This window comes from Chiloscyllium punctatum, chromosome 49, assembly GCF_047496795.1.
Source record: "Chiloscyllium punctatum isolate Juve2018m chromosome 49, sChiPun1.3, whole genome shotgun sequence".
NCBI classification, from domain to species: domain Eukaryota; kingdom Metazoa; phylum Chordata; class Chondrichthyes; order Orectolobiformes; family Hemiscylliidae; genus Chiloscyllium; species Chiloscyllium punctatum.
Window position 1 is genome coordinate 8,411,433 of NC_092787.1, and position 18,902 is coordinate 8,430,334.

General features: G+C 38.8%; 1 protein-coding gene across 1 annotated transcript in view; it reads right to left on the reverse strand.

Annotated features, from left to right (window-relative positions):
* The window catches only part of LOC140469594 (nuclear receptor subfamily 5 group A member 2-like), a 100,456-nt gene that overhangs the window by 57,424 nt on the left and 24,130 nt on the right, over positions 1-18,902 (reverse strand). The window contains exon 4 of the mRNA XM_072566266.1: positions 13,704-14,347. Coding sequence (XP_072422367.1) covers positions 13,704-14,347 — 644 coding nt within the window. The remainder of the gene's footprint in view (positions 1-13,703; positions 14,348-18,902) is intronic.

An 18,902-nucleotide genomic window follows, 5' to 3' on the forward strand; every position in this document is an offset into this window, starting at 1 on the left:
TGACTTTCCTGCTCTTTGGATGCTGCCTGACCTGCTGTGCTTTTCCAGCGCCACACTTTTGGACTCTGACTGTCCAGCATCTTCAGTCCTCACTTTCTCCTACATTGTACATAGAAAATGCCTTGCCCAACAATACCTGAATATTGTAATTGACCCTTGCAACCTGAACTAAAGATTTGATTCAATTAATTTTTATGGTGTTAGCCATAGCTCAGTTGCAGCCCAAATCCAATGTCACTAACATTGACAATTGGACTTTTACTTTATTACTAGTTGCTATGGTAACTGGCAGCTGTATTACTAGTGAGTATGCTCCAAAGTAGCTCATTACCTGTAAAATTCTTTACAATGTCTTCAGGTCATAAAATGTGTTATATAAATGCAAGTCTTTATTTCACTTCCTATCTGTACCAGGCCATTTTGAGAGGTGGGAATGGATAAAACTGCATTGGACATGACCAGTTGGATTCCAGTAAGGAAGAAGGACAAAAGAAGCAATCAGCAGATTAATGAGTGAATGTAATTTAGAACTTGAACAGGAATTATATGTTTCTTTTGTAGAGTTTTGTTATTAAAAACATTTGATTGGGTTGACTAGATTAAACTGTTCCACAGAGCTGTAAGATATTGAAGTAGACTGGAGAGATAGATGACTCATAAGAAATCTATACATGGGACAAATAGCAAGAGCGAGAGTAGCCAATGGAGAGTAAGAACCATGTACAATTGGAAAAGGAATTTGACAAGCTTGTAATTCATTCTGGTCCTCGTCAATGTCTATACAAGTGCAATGATCAAGGAAGAATCTGAAGACACAGAGTCCTGTGGTAAGATTGGGGGAACAAATGTTAAACAAGCTTGGATTCATAAATTACATGGAACAGAGAATTCAGGTGCTCCACGGAAAGGCCACTGAATCAAATGAGAGATTAGGACAGATTCCTAAACATTTGTCATAAAGCTGACTGTTCAGAGATCTTAAAGGAGGTGAAAGCATTTACAGCAGGAAGTCTGGGAAGTGACAGCAAGGAATCTGAAGCTGGAACATAGGCCAAAGCTGAAAAGACTGGAACTGGTTAGAGGAGCAAAGTGATAGCTGCAGGTGGGAAGGGCAGGGTAATGCTTTCAAGATAAAGAGGACAAAAGGCCATGAAAGGATTTAAACAAGAGGAGAGGGAGTGATTTTAACCTTACCCATCCTGAGAGAAGTTGACAAGATTACAACAGATACCATTTTAAACACCCCACCCATTTATACTTTAGCCGCAGCTAACTTTCATAAAAGTCATTGGAGAGTAAAACCTAATGCATGCAAAACGGGCAGTCTATTGTGATCCCATTGGTTTTCCACTAAGAAGTTAGATTAAAATGACCCCATAGGAGACTCCACATTTAAAATTGTTCTATTTTAGGACTGAAGAGATTGATTGGAAATGTCTCATTATTAAAAAGGTATTTATGTTTTTGAGTACCAGATTTAACTTTCTGCAATGAACTTAACAGTCAATCTATATGGAAATCCAGCAAGTTTGTAAGAATAACAAGAAGATTGAAGTCAAATTGTAGTTTGTGCAAACAACAGTAACATAAATCAAGAAGGAAATTCTGAGGATTTGTAACACAGAGTTGCTGACCGATTTGTGCGCTGACAACAGTGTGTTGTGAGCATGCCATTATTTTTACAGCAAGATGGGGCTCAGTATATCATTTAGTCCTTTCTTTGAAGCTCAATGATCTATAGCCTACAATGAAAGAACCAACGTTTTTTAATCATAATCTAACACTTCATTCATGAGGATAACAACATTCACCTTTATATATGGAATAAAGATTGGAAAGTACAGCATGTATATATCTATTAAACACTTAAATATTTAAGTAGCGTGGAAAGTATCAAGCTTTTTTAAAAATCTAGATAATAAACTTTGGCTCAATAAATGTGAGGTCTGCTTGTGAGCTCTCCCCTTCATAAAACTGTGTTCAGTTCCCATTTAAAAAAAATTACCTTTTGTGGTCATTTGTTCAACTGGACCATTCTCAAGTGATCCTAAGGTTTGATTACTCACTTGTCAATAGAGGATGAAACCAGGATTGATCATCTTTAAACACAGGTCACAGGGTTGAGAAAGAAACTATGAAAAATTGACTGGAAACAATACATTTTAAATGGGGACTTACTGCCACTGTCAGCCAGAAAATATAGTCACATCTTTTAAGAGATATTAAATCATGTAAATAGAAATCCTCTCAATCTGACAAGGTAACCATTGGTCAGAGAACATTTTAGTACCAGCTTGAATTTTCACAAACAGGAAAAAGACAGAAATGTTCTAAAGCTAAAATAAAAATGACAGTTTGCTGCTTAAACCTTCAATGCAAGCATTTAAAATGTTCCAATTGTTGATTATAAGAACGTTATCCTTCAGATGATGATGCTAATCACACTGTACTGGTCTCAGAAGAACTGTCTACAAGCTTAGACCATAAGACATAGGAGTGGAAGTAAGGCCATTCGGCCCATCTAGCCCATTCTGCCATTCAATCATGGCTGATGGGCATTTCAACTCCACTTACCCTCACTTGCCCTGTAGCCCTTAATTCTTTGTGAGATCAAGAATTTATCAATCTCTACCTTGAAGACATTTAACGTCCCAGCCTCCACTGCACTCCATGGCAATGAATTCCACAGGCCCACCACTCTCTGGCTGAAGAAATGTCTCCTCATTTCCGTTTTAAATTGACCCCATCCAATTCTAAGGTTGTGCCTACGGGTCCTAGTATCCCTGCCTGACAAAAATAAATTCCCAGCGTCAACCCTTTCTAAGCCATGCATTATCTTGTAAGTTTCTATTAGATCTCCCCTAAACCTTCTAAACTCTAATTAATACAATCCCAAGATCCTCAGCAGTTAATCGTATGTTAGGCCGACCATTCCAGGGATCATCCATGTAAATCTCCGCTGGACACGCTCCAGTGCCAGTATGCCCTTCCTGAGATGTGGGGCCCAAAATTGGACACAGTACTCCAAATGGGGCCTTACTAGAGCTTTATAAAGTCTCAGAAGCACATCACTGCTTTTATATTCCAACCCTCTTGAGGTAAATGACAACATTACATTCACTTTCTTAATCACCGACTCAACCTGCAAGTTAACCTTTAGAGAATCCTGGACTAGCACTCCCAGATCCCTTTGTACTTCGGCTTTATGAATTTTCTCACTGTTTAGAAAATAGTCTAGGCCTGTATTCTTTTTTCCGAAGTGCAAGACTTCACATTTGCTCACATTGAATTTCATCAGCTATTTCCTGGACCACTCTCCTAAACTGTCTAAATCTTTCTGCAACCTCCCCACCTCCTCAGCACTGCCTGAAGCTTCCAGTGATGCAGATCGTGTTCGATTCAGGTCAGAGTGATGCAAATTGAACACAATCCCCAAGGACTTAAGGTTAATTTCCAGATATTAATTTATGCAAAAATTTCATCATTATTAAGTTTACACTGTCTCCAACAAAAATAAGTGTGCAGCACAAATAAGACTGGATGCAGATTACTTTAACAACTGATGGCATTCTCTCAAGAAGCCATTTTATATTCTTAATGTAAATGAGATTGTAAGAAAATATTGTAAAGGGTGAGCCATATTAACTTTAATGATTAAAACTACTACATTTCAATTTTTAACAAATATTATAACTTAATCAGGAACATTATCCATATGTAGAAGAAATATTTCCCCAATAGCTCTTGACCCAACTTTAGGTAATTTTAGTAGATAAGACTCAAGTGAGTTAAAATCTTGCACACTATCTATACTGCTCATTAATTAATCTCAAGTATATTATGACAATGATGTGCGAAAGTCTTGCTTTTGAAATCTGACATTGGGAATGTTTCACACTACCTTGAACATCATATTGATATTTAACTCTAAAGTTCAGCAACATTTCATCTAGTTATTCCAACTTCAGTCATAAGCAAAACAAAATGTGTTTACTGTATTATGTTTTACAAGACTTCTTTTTTGGTCAATTGCACTTACTGATAAAATGTGACTTCAAAGGAAACAATTGTATGAAGCCAGTACTTAGCAAGGATACCTGCCACATACCCTGTTACAGCTGTGACTTTTTAACAGCTTGCAATATAACAGATTGTAAATGGCAAGCATTCATGCCAAGCTGCGTATGCACAATTCAAACTGAGCCAGTAAATACCCTCACAGCTCACTATGCATATAAGAATAAACAACCAGAACATACATAAAGCTAACTCTGGTCAGCACAAAGTGACCAACAAAGCCTCAAGTATTTTAGTGTCAGTATGTAGCTAAACAAACTACAACGTAACAAAACAAAACAGAAAATACTTGAAAAACTCAGTGGGTCTAACAGCATATGTAGAGGGAAGATAGAGTTAATGTTTTGAGTCCTGTGATCCTTCGTCAGAACTAAAAGCATCTACTTTGCTTCAGATCTCCAGCCCTTATTAACCTGAAATATAACATTGGCCATAACATCCTGGGAGTTACCATTGACTAAATACTGAACTGAACTAGCCACATACTGTGGCTACAAGAGCAGATCAGAGGCAAGGTATTTTGCAGTGAGTAACTCACCTCCTGACTCTCTGAGGCCTATCTACCATCTATAACACACAAAGTCAGGCATGTGACGGAATACTCTCTACTTACCTAGATGCTGCAGCTCCAAAAATTCTCAGTCCAGGACAAAGCAGTATGCTTGACTGGAAACACATCCTCAAACATTTACTTACCCCAGCACAGACACATCGTAGCAGCACTTTGTACTATCTACAGGGAACATTGCAGAAATTCACCATGATACAGTACACATTAAACATGTTTCCATCTGTGACAACATCAAGAAGTAATGGTAAAAAATTTGCATCACATTTGCTGCAGGGTGTGATTATACATAATTTACTATGATTTGCACCACATGCAATGCAAAGGTCCTCTGTTCACATCAATATTTGACATAATTCAAGTTTGCTCCAGAATGCCATTTTCATTTCCATGTTTTAACTCATGACCTTTTTTTGGACAAATTAAAGATTGAAGCTTTAGTGATGTTTACCCTTACTCTTCATTTATTTCAATGCAAAATTCTTTATACAATGGAAGAATAATCCATCCATGCAGGTATAGTCTAATAAATTATACGTGCTTCATGCACATCTTCAGTTTTTGATTAGACTCCCTAACAGTATAGAAACAGGCCCTTTGGCCCAACAAGTCCACACTGACTCTCCGAAGAGTAACCCACCCAGACCCATTCCCCTACCCTATATTTACCCCTGACTAATGCACCTAACACTATGATAACCACTGAGCCACCACGCCGCCCTTCAGTTTTAATGCCCTCAATTTAATGTGCCACACTTGGTCGACAATGTGTTGCAGCCAACCGCAAGAGACATAGAAGAGAACCCCATTTACCTTGGCCGTTGATTTTTCTGACTGGCCTAGATCAGTACCTTCTCCATGTCAATAATCATGAATTTATCAAATGCGGTTTCACATGAACAAACCTACAACTGTCTCTCGTTGGTATGTTTTCACAACACAATGTAGTGTGAAAGCCAACCACCATGCAGCTTTGTGTATAGTTTTGATATAGAATCACATCATGATAGAATGTTACATTGCAATTTTGGTCAGTCTTAAAATGTTTTACTTTAATCACTATACTAGTTTAACTGACACATTTCAGTATTGTAGTTAATGTAGCAGAACTGTTAAATGAGGAATGGTTTCTATTTCAATTTTACAATATTGAATGCTTTATTCAGTAAAACAAAAGCTCTGCATTGCCCTACAATGTGTGGTGTAAACTAGTTTGCAAAAAAAAAGTCCCAATGTAGCCAGTATCCTATTGGGCATGTTTCTAGTAAAGCAATTTGGGAGGTATGACATCACCTGATATAACTATCATTTCCTGGAATTCTTTGGACTAAGGGTAACAATAGTGACAGAATGAGGTCGTGCCTTAGATTGAATTTCTCTACAAATTCAATTTCTGATTCTAAGTAAAGAATTCAGTAAAACTGGAAGTGGAAATTACATTGAAAAATATTAAGCAAAACATTTTTTAAAAATTCATTTCATCAATATGGATGTCATTGGCAAGGCCAGCACTTATTATTCCTAGTCGTCCCTTGAGAAGGTGGTGCTGAGCTGCCTTCTTGAACCATTGCAGTCCATGTGCTGTAGGATGACTTACAATGCCATTAGAGAGGGAATTCCAGCAGTTGGACCCCACGACAGTGAAGGAACAGCAATATATTTCCAAGTCAGGATGACGAGTGACTCAGATGGGAACTTACAGGTGGTGGTGGTCCCATTTTTCTGCGGTCCTTGACCTTCTAGAAGTGGTCATCAATTTGGAAGCTGTTGTCTAAAGATCTTTGGTGAATTCTTGCAGTGCAGGGTGGCACGGTGGCTCAGTGGTTAGCACTGCTGCCTCACAGTGCCAGGGACCCGGGCTTGATTCCAGCCTCGGGTGACTGTGGAGTTTGCACGTTTTCCCTGTGTGTGGGACGGCGGGGGGGCTTCCTCCCACAATCCAAAGATGTGCAGGTTAGATGAATTGGCCATGCTAAATTGCCCATAGTGTTAGGTGTTAGCATCAGTCAGGGATAAATGCAAAGGAAGGGTCTGGGTGGGTTACTCTTTGGAGGGTCGGTGTGGACTTGTTGGGCCAAAGGGCCTATTTCTACACTGTAGATAATCTAACCAAAAAAAAATTTTGTAGATTGACCATTAACTAGAAATTCAACTGGACTCACCACATAAATTCAGTGGCTACAACAGCAGGTCAGAGGCGAGGAATATTGCGAGTAACTCACCTCCTGGCTCCCTAAAGCCTGTTCATCATCTCCAAGGCACAAGTCAAGACTGTGATGAAATACTCCCCATTTGCCTGGGTGGGTGCAGCTCCAACAATACACAAGAAGCCTGACACCATCCAGGGCAAAGCAGCTTGCTTGATTGGCACCACATCACAAGCATCCAATCCCTTCACCACCAACACTTAGTGACAGCAGTGTGTCTACAGGATACACTGCACAAATTCACCAAACACATGAGTAATTCATGATTATTAAGCTCATAAGTGATACATTATAAATTCTAAAAGGAAACTATGGGAATGTATATTTCTCCAAAGCAAGAATTTATTTATTATTTACTTTTATTATTTTCCATTTACAGGTAGTCTCCACTATCTGAAAGTAGAGCGTTCCCAAGAAATCTTTCGCAAGCCAAAAATGGCACAAAGCAAAGGTGCATGATTTGGATGGGGACAAGTATCTCCATTTTATGGAAAAGCAAAATCCTCTTCGGATTCACAAAACAGATGCTAATGTAGGTCTTTCTTAAAAGCAAAATTGCAAAAAGCAAATGTTTGAAAATACAGGGATACCTGTATTCATTATTTACAAAATTTCTATTTGTACAAAACATTCATTCGACTAGGTACAGTTATTATTTCTGGTTTTGAGACGGAGATGTTGATTGCTTGAATTTCTGATAATCCAAGCCTCGGCATCAGCAAATCTTACACTAAATATAAAAACACTCTTTCTACATCAGAATTTAACTTCAGACTCCACAAAGTAAGTCAAATGCAGCTGAAGCTAAGGAGTTAATTTTATAGAGATTGTTGGTACTCACTTACTCTTGACCTTTCCCTCATATTTTGTGGGAGTCAGAGTAGGAAATACATCAGACAAGCTGCCTGCTCTTTGGTGAGTGAGGTTCTCTAGTGGACTATTAAGTACTCTTAAGGGCAATGTGCTACCTCCATCAGACTTTTTCTCTCTATGGGAAAAACAGAGTTGAGGCAGGCAGCTGAGGGCAGCAAATGAGAGTGAGGGTGGTATATCTCCTTTGGAGATGACCCACATGCCCATCAAAGATATCCCTCTCCCACCAGATGGTATCTTATGAGGAAAGATTGGATACACTAGACTTATACACATTGAATCTATAATAAAAGGTGATCTTATTGAGACACATAAGATGCTGTAGAGACTTAACAAGGTAGAAAATGAAATTCCCTTGTGTGAGTGACTTAGAATCATGTGACACAGGTTCCCAAAAAAGAGTCTCCCATTTAAGATGGAGAGAAGGAGAAACGTTTTCTCCCAGAGTGTTGAGAGTCTTTGAAACTTTCTTCCCCAAAGACTGATAGAGATGGGGGTCATTGAATATTTCTAAGGCCAAATAGGTTTTTGATTGATAATGGAGTCAGTGCTTATTAGGGGTAGATGGGAATGTGGAATAAGGTTATTACCACACATCCATGTTCTCAGAGAATGAGCCTTCTCCTGTTCCCATTCATTTGTTTGTATGTACGTCCCTTTCCCCATTGTCTCTAATCCAACTACCCTACAACCTCCCAGCCATGCTCATCCAAATCCACATACTTATCTGATGACTAGAATCACCTTCACTTCTGCATGGGGACTGTTGCAGTCCAGTATTGGTGATTTCTAGGGCAGGATGTCCTGTCCGTAAGGGGTTCAATGTCATAACAGTGTCGCTAGTTTCCACATCAGCAAGATGCTGTCCACTTCATAGGTATTTGTGGTGGGGAATTATCTATCTCCTCATAAAACAAAAATAGCAATTATTATTGAGTTACAAATACCTTTAACATATCTTTCAACTCATCTCGACCCCAAGAAATGTTTCTATTTCCTCACTGTGGATGCATTAAGTTCCTGGGATTTCCTACCTGACATCATTGTGAGAACATACCAGAAAGCTACAGCTCAAGAAGGCGATATACTATCATCTCCTCAAGAACAGCACGGTGGCATAGTGGTTAGCACTGCTGCCTTACAGCACCAGGGTCCCAGGTTCAATTCTGACTTTGGGTGACTGTCTGTGTGGAGTTTGCACATTCTCTCCACATCTGTGTGGGTTTCCTCTGGGTGCTCCGGTTTCCTCCCACAGTCCAAAGATATGCAGGTTTAGGTGAATTGGCCATGCTAAATTGCCCGTAGTGTTAGGTGCTTTAGTCAGAGGGAAATGGGTCTGGATGGGTTACTCTTTGAAGGGTCAGTGTGGACTTGTTGGGCCGAAGGGCCTGTTTCCAGACTGTAGGTAATCTAAAACTAGGGATGCAGCCTTTGCCAACATCATTCATGCACCAAAAATAAACAATAATTAACAGCATACAAATAGATTTTGTAACATTAAAACTCATATTGAATGCATGTCCTGGTCCTGCAACTCTGCTGACAAACATGAGAGGATAATTTATGTGGCAATACCATTACCTCGAAGTCACACAATGTCCTGTTCCTTATACCCACAATTAGCATGTTTATGGTGTTTGATATACTTGTGTGCACATGGTAACAACTGACCACTTTAGACTTCACAACTTACTGGAAAAATGAGATGCTGAGCTATCATTTTCACGGCACAGGATGCACTTAAGTATTTTATTTTAGTTGAGATTCCCCTAAAAGAGTATGTACTCTTTTTAATACAGGAAACAGAAGCATAGAAATACAGTTATCACAGTACAACAGTCAAGTAGAATAAGGGAAATGGAGTATAGAGCAGAGTTTCTCAATTGTTTAGATTATCTCACTTACCTAGTTACCAAAATTAACTTTGTACAATCATATCGCTTTTTAAACAGGGGCATCTCTGCAAAAGTCCATTGTGAAAATATTACTTCCTGTCACCATTGTTTACATTGAAGTTATTTATTTTAAAGCGAATTTCCACAGCTGCCAAGATTAAATTTCCAGCTATAGTTCTTTATCAAGAGGTTTGATGAAGGATGGCAACAACTTGAACTGCACACTGAATCTGACAAACATGGAGGTGACCTTGCCTGCTCTGGCCGGTGCTAATGTGGCCCTTATATGACAGTATTGATTTTTTCTCAGAGACTGCAGATAGAGTTTTCTCAACTATAATTTCTCAATATGACATCTTTCAATTACGTTTTCCACTTGACACTATGCTGTACACTACTAGTTATTGCATCGATGTCTATCCTTTGACAAGTGATGTATTTTAAATCATTATCCAAAAGGAGATAGGTAAGATTATTTTGTCACTTTGGTTGTTCTTCAGCTTTGTTGTCTCCACTTCAGAGTTGGTAAAAATCTCCATGATTTTCTCCAGCAATAAATTAAATTCCAGCCATCAGCTGTTAAATATATTTACCTAAAACAATTGTTACCTTGAGGAGTATTGCCAGAAATCAAGGAATAAGGAAGACTAAATACAACTTGGGTTCATTTTTCTAAAGAAATCTAAAATGTTATTGGATTCCCTTTTATGCCCTTGCTGAGATAACACTGACAGATTCAAACAAGACAAACACACAGGAATGTTTGTTAACTGCATTATCTGCACAATGTCGAGAACCTTTCGCATAAGCCCAATGGTGAGATCAGGGATGCCAGCTATATATGTTTCCAGCCATTTTGGGGGCATTTGCTGTGAAATAGTTTGCATTATCAGTTTGAGAAGGCTAGAAGCCCGAGTGCTGGAATGTTTAATGTAGCCAGTGATGAAGATTTAGAAGGTATGGCTGGTGACATTTGCAGCATCAGTAAAGACAAACCTGGAGTGTCAGGTACCAGAAAATCATGGTGTGACCATTGGAGAGGTTTCAGAATGATCATAGCACCATTCATAAATTAGCTATGGAGTGCTAGATCATGATTGTTAGATCATGCTTAGGGGAAGTTGTGAGCAATGTTGGCTGAGACTTTGACCAAAAGGCTGTTATTAAAGCTGGGCAGAGGAAGGAAGTCATCACTTGGAAATTAGAAAAGGGCTGGAAGCCTATTTGTTTCACCTGTTGTCATTAAAATTTACATTTAATATAAATGAGGTCACATGTCTTGACAATAGGGAAAGTGACAGGGATTTTAATCAGCTTTGGACAAATAGATTATGGGATTTAAAATGTTTGGCTTAGTCTTACTTCAATCAATTTAAGTCATCAAGTAATCTTAGAACAACTTATTTTATCTGCTGAATTAGTAAGATTCATTTCACTGTAAAACATTTATTCTTGGCATGTGGAATTGCTGTAAGACATACATTTATTGCCCTTCCCTAGTTATTTAATGAAGGCAGTTTTTATTTTAAAACAGATTATTTGCTCATTTGTACGTAGGTGCTGATGGTTTGACAAGCATATTTTGCCCATCCTAATTGCATTGGAGAAAGAAGTGATGAGCTGACACTTTGAACTCTGCAGTCCATGAGGTGTACACCCACAGTTAGGAAGAGAGCTCCAGGATTTTGACCCGGAAGGTCCTGGAACTCTTCCACTGTCCCACTCTGTCAAGGAAATGCAGGTCCTGGGCCTCCTCCACCACCAAACCATTACCACCCGACAGCTACAGGAAGAACGTCTCATATTCTGCCTTGGGACCCTGCAACCACACAGAATAAATGTGGATTTCAACAGCTTCCTCATTTCCCCTCCCCCCACATTATCCCAGTCCCAAGCCTAAAACTCGACACCGGCCTCCAGACCTGTCCATCACTCCCCCCTCTGACCTATCACCTTCATCCACCTATCACTTTCTCAGCTACCCACCCCACCACCTCTCCCATTTACCTCACAGCCTCGGCTTACTAGCCTCATTCCTGACGAAGTGCTTATGTCCGAAACGTTGATTCTCCTGCTCCTCGGATGCTGTCTGACCTGCTGTGCTTTCCCAGCATCACACTCTTGACTCAACTATCTCCACCACAGTCACCTCTTGCAGACTTAGCTTTTTGATGGAGGTTTGGGTCAATGTTTTAATAGGTCTTCACATGGTAGTGTCAAATTTGGTTTAATAATGATCTGTGAAGTACCTTTTACAAATGTTTATTGTTAGTGTTGATGGTTTGATATGTCACTGTAAATAAACGACACCATTAACTATATCATATATCATTAATGGAATCATAGAAGAGTTGCACGACAGGCCATCAGCTCATCTGCTTTCTGCAAGAGTGACTCAGGCCACTTCTCCATGGCTTCCCTGTAGCTTTGTATTTATTTTTCTTTGTATAATTATCCAGTTTCCTTTTGAAAATCATCATTAAATTTGCCTCCCCCGCACTCACAAGCAATACATTGGAGATCCAATGGTTGCTTTGTACAAAAGCTGTTTCTCATGGTCCCTTTGGCTCTTTTGCTATTCATTTATGAGTCAACCACTTTGGTAAGGAACTAGAATTAGCAGGTGAAAATGACAGGCTTCATTCCTTAAAGAATATTAGTGCACCACTTGTGTTAATAAGACAATCTGACAACATCATAGAAAAACATTTTTAAAACTACTGCACAGCAGGATGCTATTTGTTCATCAAGTCCATTTAATCATTTTTACTGACGAAACAATCTATACTTTTACATCTAAATTCAAATTGCATCATGAGGAGATTTCACTCTGGATTATTAGTTCAATCCTCTGGAAAATAATTCAACAGCATAACCCATGTTTCATATTTGATTATGTGAGTCAATTTACCAATGATGCTCACTGTAATCAATTAAGTAAGTCTGGGGATAGACTCAGAGCAAACTAAAACTGTAGAACAACTATAACTTTATCTTTGAATAAAAACATGCTGTTTGGTTTCTAAGAAATTATCCCAATTATCATTTTACTAATTTTTGAAATGTATGTAAATTTGAATTTAGATGTTCAAATACTTGGGGTACAGATGTCTTATTACTGGAACTAATTGAAGTAATTATACTACCTTTTTGGCAATGCCACATATTTGTTCTGAGATATCAGTTCGTATCTTTTGTGATATTGGCACAGTGATAATCTCTAATTCTGATTTTTCACTTGTGTAAAGAAATATCAGCTAATATCTTCTCGGACAGCTTGGCTACGCACTTCAGAATTTACAAGAAGTAAACCTTTTTTTAAAATAGTAATCTAAAAGATAAAAGAAGTCATCAGGAATGGAATCATTCGTGACCTGCTGAATGTATTAAATGAAGGTAAAGATTCCACTCTCTAATTTCAAACAAAGAAAATCTCTTCAATCAATAACAGGTACCAGGAAAAATAAAACATTTTAATTTTTCTCTCTACTTTGCAAGAATACAAAGGATTTATCTGAATATAAGGTATTTTAAATATTGAGGTTAAAATGTATTTTGGTTTCAATGTCTATCTCTTCCAATATTTTACACTGGCTTCTCAAGATATCTTAAAATTATTCATTTTTCCAAAACGCTGAATGTAACAATACGGAAATACTAATAATAATTTAAAATCAAATCCTAAAATAAATAAAATAAAAAAGGATAACATTTAAAACTGATCATGATATTGCATCAAATGAAGCATTGAAATCTTTTAGTTGCAGAGAATCTAAACAAGGTCAAGTGTTTGGAAGTAAAGGTGAAATGACACCATGCAGAAAGTAAACCTTTTGTTTCTGTGACAGGAAAGCTGACAGCACAATTTGATTTCAATCAACACAGAGAAGAAAGTATGGGACAATTAAGGTTCATAGTCATAGAATCATGAGTGATTCCGTTCTCCCCACTGCAACTAGTTGTGCAATGTTAGTTGGTAAAATAAATGTTGAAAATAGCACTCAGTACAATTTGTCAGATATTGAATGATATGATTCACTTTCCTCAGCAAGATTTATTAATTCAAGTTGAAGATTGTCTTACCTTAAGTTCTCTGAAGAATATACAACTGCGTGCCCATTCAACTATGGAAAAGAGGGTCTGGTCAGCCATTTTGCACATGAGACCAAAGGTGCTAAGTTTTTCATGTTTTCCCCTATTGGCCTGTTCCTGTTGTAGATACGTCAAAATCTTAGTTTGGACTTGAAGTTCATCAGGTTCACACCGTAAGAGCTCTAGAATCAGCTGTGGGACTGAAGGAGGAGAATTGGATTGATAGGTGTCTGGATAGGGGTAACCAACCAGAGATTCTGGTGAACTTGCGTAGTGGTCTGGGTACTCAGACTTGATTGTTCGGTTATGAAACGATGTGTACTGATAGTTTGGCAGTACTCCATGGTTTGGCACGGACATGCCGACTGGTGGCGCTCCATAAAGGTTTCTGTCATAATCTGTGGCTGGTAAAGCAGTTGGGTTTGGCGGCATGCCTTTGGATAAAGAATGTATATTATGTATGGCAGTTGGGAGTGAATAGTCAGTTTGCCCAGATGACACTGTTTGAGGCACAGTCTCTAGCTTAAAGCCATTTGCTCGTATCAAGGCTTTCTTTTGCTGTTTTAAAGCTCGGTCACGCTTGTACATTGGCCCAAATTTGTTTCTTCCTCCTCTCATTCTGTCTGCACGGACAGCTAGTTAAGAAAGCAAAAAGAATACTCATCAACTCAACCTGGGCAGAAAGAGTTAAGATAGCCACTACTTCAAACACATGATATTAGGAGTGTACCAGTCTGAATTTTCAAAGATTCACAAGTTCACGAGTCAACAAAACCTTACCCCAAGTTGTTTGACATGCAAATATTTATTACAAAATTCATCAACTAATCTCTGAATAAGGATGAAGGAAAATTAGTATCAAAAAGAGAAAAATATTGTTTTCCTTTAAAGCCAAGATAAAGCAATTTTTTTCAACCTTTCAACTTTTTTTGGCAAAGCTTCTGAACCTTCTTATTTTGCTTCTTTCTGTCTTTAGATTTCTTTATATGTGATTTGCAACAAAATGTTGAGCTGGCGGCTGCTTCAAGTTTTATTGTTTGCTGATGGATTCCTAATAAAACAGCGATTAGAATGTGTAATTGGAGGTTGTTTAATGATAAACCATGTTAATAGATTAACCAAAATAATTAAATAATGAAATTGAGAACCCCTTAGAAGGTGTGCCAGTAAATGGCTCATTGATATCAATATAAATAGTGAAGATCACTGGCTATAATAAAGGTCTTCAGAAGTTGTTCATTGGCATTTTCTATTGAATATACAATGAAGCAAATGCTATACTTTGTAAATTATTAGTCATTAGTATTGAAGTTAATGATCAATAGAAATGAATTATTTTATGCAGTACTCAATAATGGTGGACTTGAGAAAGAATCATTGACATTAAATTAACATGAAATTCATGTTGTACATGAGTTACATAAATGTATTCATATGTTAATCCTAAAAATACTAAAAGCATATAATATTCTTTCTTTGCTGTTTTGAACAATTATTGCTTTGAAGCTGAAAAGATCTGGATCTCAATCTGAACCTGCCTGATCTATTAACTTTAACCAAGCACAATGCATGATGAGCTGAAAGAACATTAATCAACATCCAGTACTGAACCAGCTCTCCCAAAGATTGATTAGGTAAAGATGATTTTCAACTCGGGACTGAATCATCTGAGCCATAAAAATCAAAGGTTCAGTCCCTGGTTTCCTAGCCAATGATGACAAGTTGTTACAGTGGCCTTGATGTACCTCAAGGTAGGCAAAGTTGATAATGCTTCTGTTGACTACAGGAACTACAGTTGGAAGGTGCTTAAATGTCAAATGTGAACAAGGACAAAATCAACTAAAGTGACTTCATAGGCAAATAGGCTGTTAGCACTCACTTCTAATACGAAACAAACTGTCAGAAGCTGCAACTTGGCCTGGCTGAACTTTGTACAGATAATGTTGGAGCCCACATTATTAATACCTGTGTCCAATTTTGCATATCCCAGCCCTAAAAATTCCTCCGGTGGCAATCCCAATGTTTATCTGGGGATTATGCTTAATGGCACTTTCAGAGCTCAGTTCCCTGGGGTTTTTGGAATCAGTAAGAGGACATCTTTTTAACATGAGTTAGGGAAGCACAAGATGACACTGTATCCAGAAGAACATTTCCTTTTACTGGACAACGAGAAATATGTTTGCAGTATGTAAAAGTAAAAAAATCTACTCTAGGAGAATAAGGCACATATAACTGTATTTATGCTCAAAGCAGCCTGAATTAGTTCACCTGAATAATTTTCATTATGCGCACACACTTAGCATTTAAATTTATATACTGTACAAATCAGTTACAGATAAACTGTTACTCAGATAACCTGTTACTCAGTACACATGCAGAAGTTCCTGATGATTCCTGATGAAGGGCTTATGCCCAAAACATTGATTCTCCTGCTCCTCGATGTTGCCTGACCTGCTGTGCTTTTCCAGCACCACACTCTTGACTCCTCACATACAGAAAACTTTAATATAAATTAGTCTTAAATAGTTTTAGATCAGAAAATACTATTGAATTATACTTCATGTATTGTCACCTGGAGAGGTTATCTCAGATACATAGGCTTGGACATCAGTTCCAACAAGAAAGGTACTGAAATGCCTTAATATAGCTCTGAATGGACACAGTCCAGAGCTACACGGAGGAGGGTTACTGGTTTTGAAAAAGATGTGAGTAGTTGATTAGCAAACATGTCTTCTCAGTTACTCTACTGACCTCAGTGCATTATATTTGAAGAAGCAAAGCCATCCTGATTACAACCAGAACACATTTCAGGATGAACCTCATCCATGATGTGCTTCACTGATACACAGCATCCTCTGCAAAACTTTAGGATATTTGGAACTGTGCTCTGAAGAAGGCACTTTGTGGCTGGTGTGAAGTATGTAAAGACAAATTCTATCTAGGACATTGTAATGTTTAGAGAGTATTCTCTTAATGTGTCACTGGAATGCGGATTCTGCTGGGCAGGGCTTTCTCACGGCTGCTCCTCATTAGAAATTTGAGAGCTTTCACTGATACAGGAGGCTCTAAAATGTTAAGAATTATGAAACTAGAAGAGAGTGACAAATCCAGAGGAGCAGAAAAAAGACCACTGTTAATTATATGATCACAGATATATCATTCCCCTGATACAATAGACAATAGGTGCAGGAGTAGGCCATTCTGCCCTTCGAGCCTGCGCCACCATTCAATATGATCATGGCTGCTCATCCTTAATCAGTATCCTGTTCCTGCCGCTGTCTCCATAACCCTTGATTCCACAGTCCTTGAGAGCTCTATCCAACTCTTTCTTAAATGAATCCAGAGACTGGGCCTGAGCATTCCACACAGCCACCACTCTCTGGGTGAAGAGGTTTCTCCTCATCTCTGACCTAAATGGTTTACCCTGTGTTTTTAAGCTGTGTCCTCTGGTTTGGCACTCACCCATCAGCGGAAACATGTTTCCTGCCTCCAGAGTGTCCAATCCTTTAATAATCTTATATGTCTCAATCAGATCCCCTCTCAGCCTTCTAAACTCAAGGGTATACAAGCCCAGTCACTCCAGCCTTTCAGTGTAAGGTAATCCCGCCATTCCAGGAATTGACCTCGTGAACCTACACTGCACTCCCTCAATAGCCAGAATGTCTTTCCTCAAATTTGGAGACCGGAACTGCACACAGTACTCCAGGTGGGGGGACCTAGAATCAGGGGATGTAGAGTTAGTGTGGATAGAGATGAGAAATACTAAGGGTAAAAAGATCCTTTTGGGAGTTATCTACAGGCCCCCAAACAGTAGTCTGGATGTTGGATGTAAGTTAAATCAGGAGCTGAAATTGGTCTGTCGCAAAGATGTTACTACAGTTATTATGGGGGATTTCAACATGCAGGTAGACTGGGAGAATCAGGATGGCATTGGATCTCAAGAAAGAGACTCTGTGGAGTGCCTCCGAGATGGATTCTTAGAACAGTTGGTGTTGGAGCCAACCCAGGGAGAAGGCAATTCTGGATCTGGTATTGTGCAACAAACCAGAATTGGTCAGGGACCTCGAAGTGAAGGAGCCATTGGGAAGTAGTGACCATAATACAATAAGCTTCAATCTGCAATTTGAGAGGGAGAGGGTACAATCGGAAGTGGCAATATTTCTGTTGAATAAAGGGGACTATGGAGCTATGAGGGAGGAGCTGGCCAAAGTTCAATGGTGCAATACCTTAGCAGGGATGACAGTGGAGGAACAATGGTGGATATTTCTGTGTATAATGCAGAAGTTGCAGGATCAGTTCATTCCAAAAAGGAAGAAAGATCCTAGGAGGAGGCATAGGTGGACGTGGCTGACGAGGGAAGTTAAGAAACATATAAAGTTAAAAGAGAAAAAGTATAACATAGCAAAGATAAGTGGGAAAACAGAGGACTGGGAGGCTTTTAAAGAACAACAGAGGATTACTAAGAAGGAAATACGCAGAGAAAAAATGAGGTACGAAGGTAAACTGGCCAATAATATAAAGGAGCATAGTAAAAGTTTTCTCAGGTATGTGAAAGGCAAAAAAATGGTTAAGACTAAAATTGGGCCCTTGAAGACAAAAACAGGGGAATATATTACGGGGAACAAAGAAATGGCAGAAGAATTGAATTGGTACTTCAGATCTGTGTTCACTGGGGAAGACACAAACAACCCCCCCGAGGTAACAGTGGCTGAAGGACCTGAACTTAAGGGAATTTATATTTGCCAGGAATTGATGTTGGAGAGACTGTTAGGTCTGAAGGTTGATAAGTCCCCGGGGCCTGATGGTCTACATCCCAGGGTACTGAAGGAGGTGGCTCGAGAAATCATGGATGCGTTTGTGATTATTTTCCAGAGTTCGATAGATTCGGGATCAGTTCCTGCGAATTGGAGGGTGGCTAATGTTGTACCACTTTTTAAGAAAGGTGGGAGAGAGAAAGCAGGAAATTATAGATCTGACCTCAGTGGTGAGAAAGATGCTGGAGTCTATTATAAAGGATGAAATTACGACACATCTGGATAGTAGTAACAGGATAGGTCAGAGTCAGCATGGATGTATTAAGGGGAAATCATGCTTGACTAATCTTCTGGAATTTTTTGAGGATGTTACTCTGAAGATGGACGAGGGAGATCCAGTAGTGTACCTGGACTGTCAGAAAGCCTTTGATAAAGT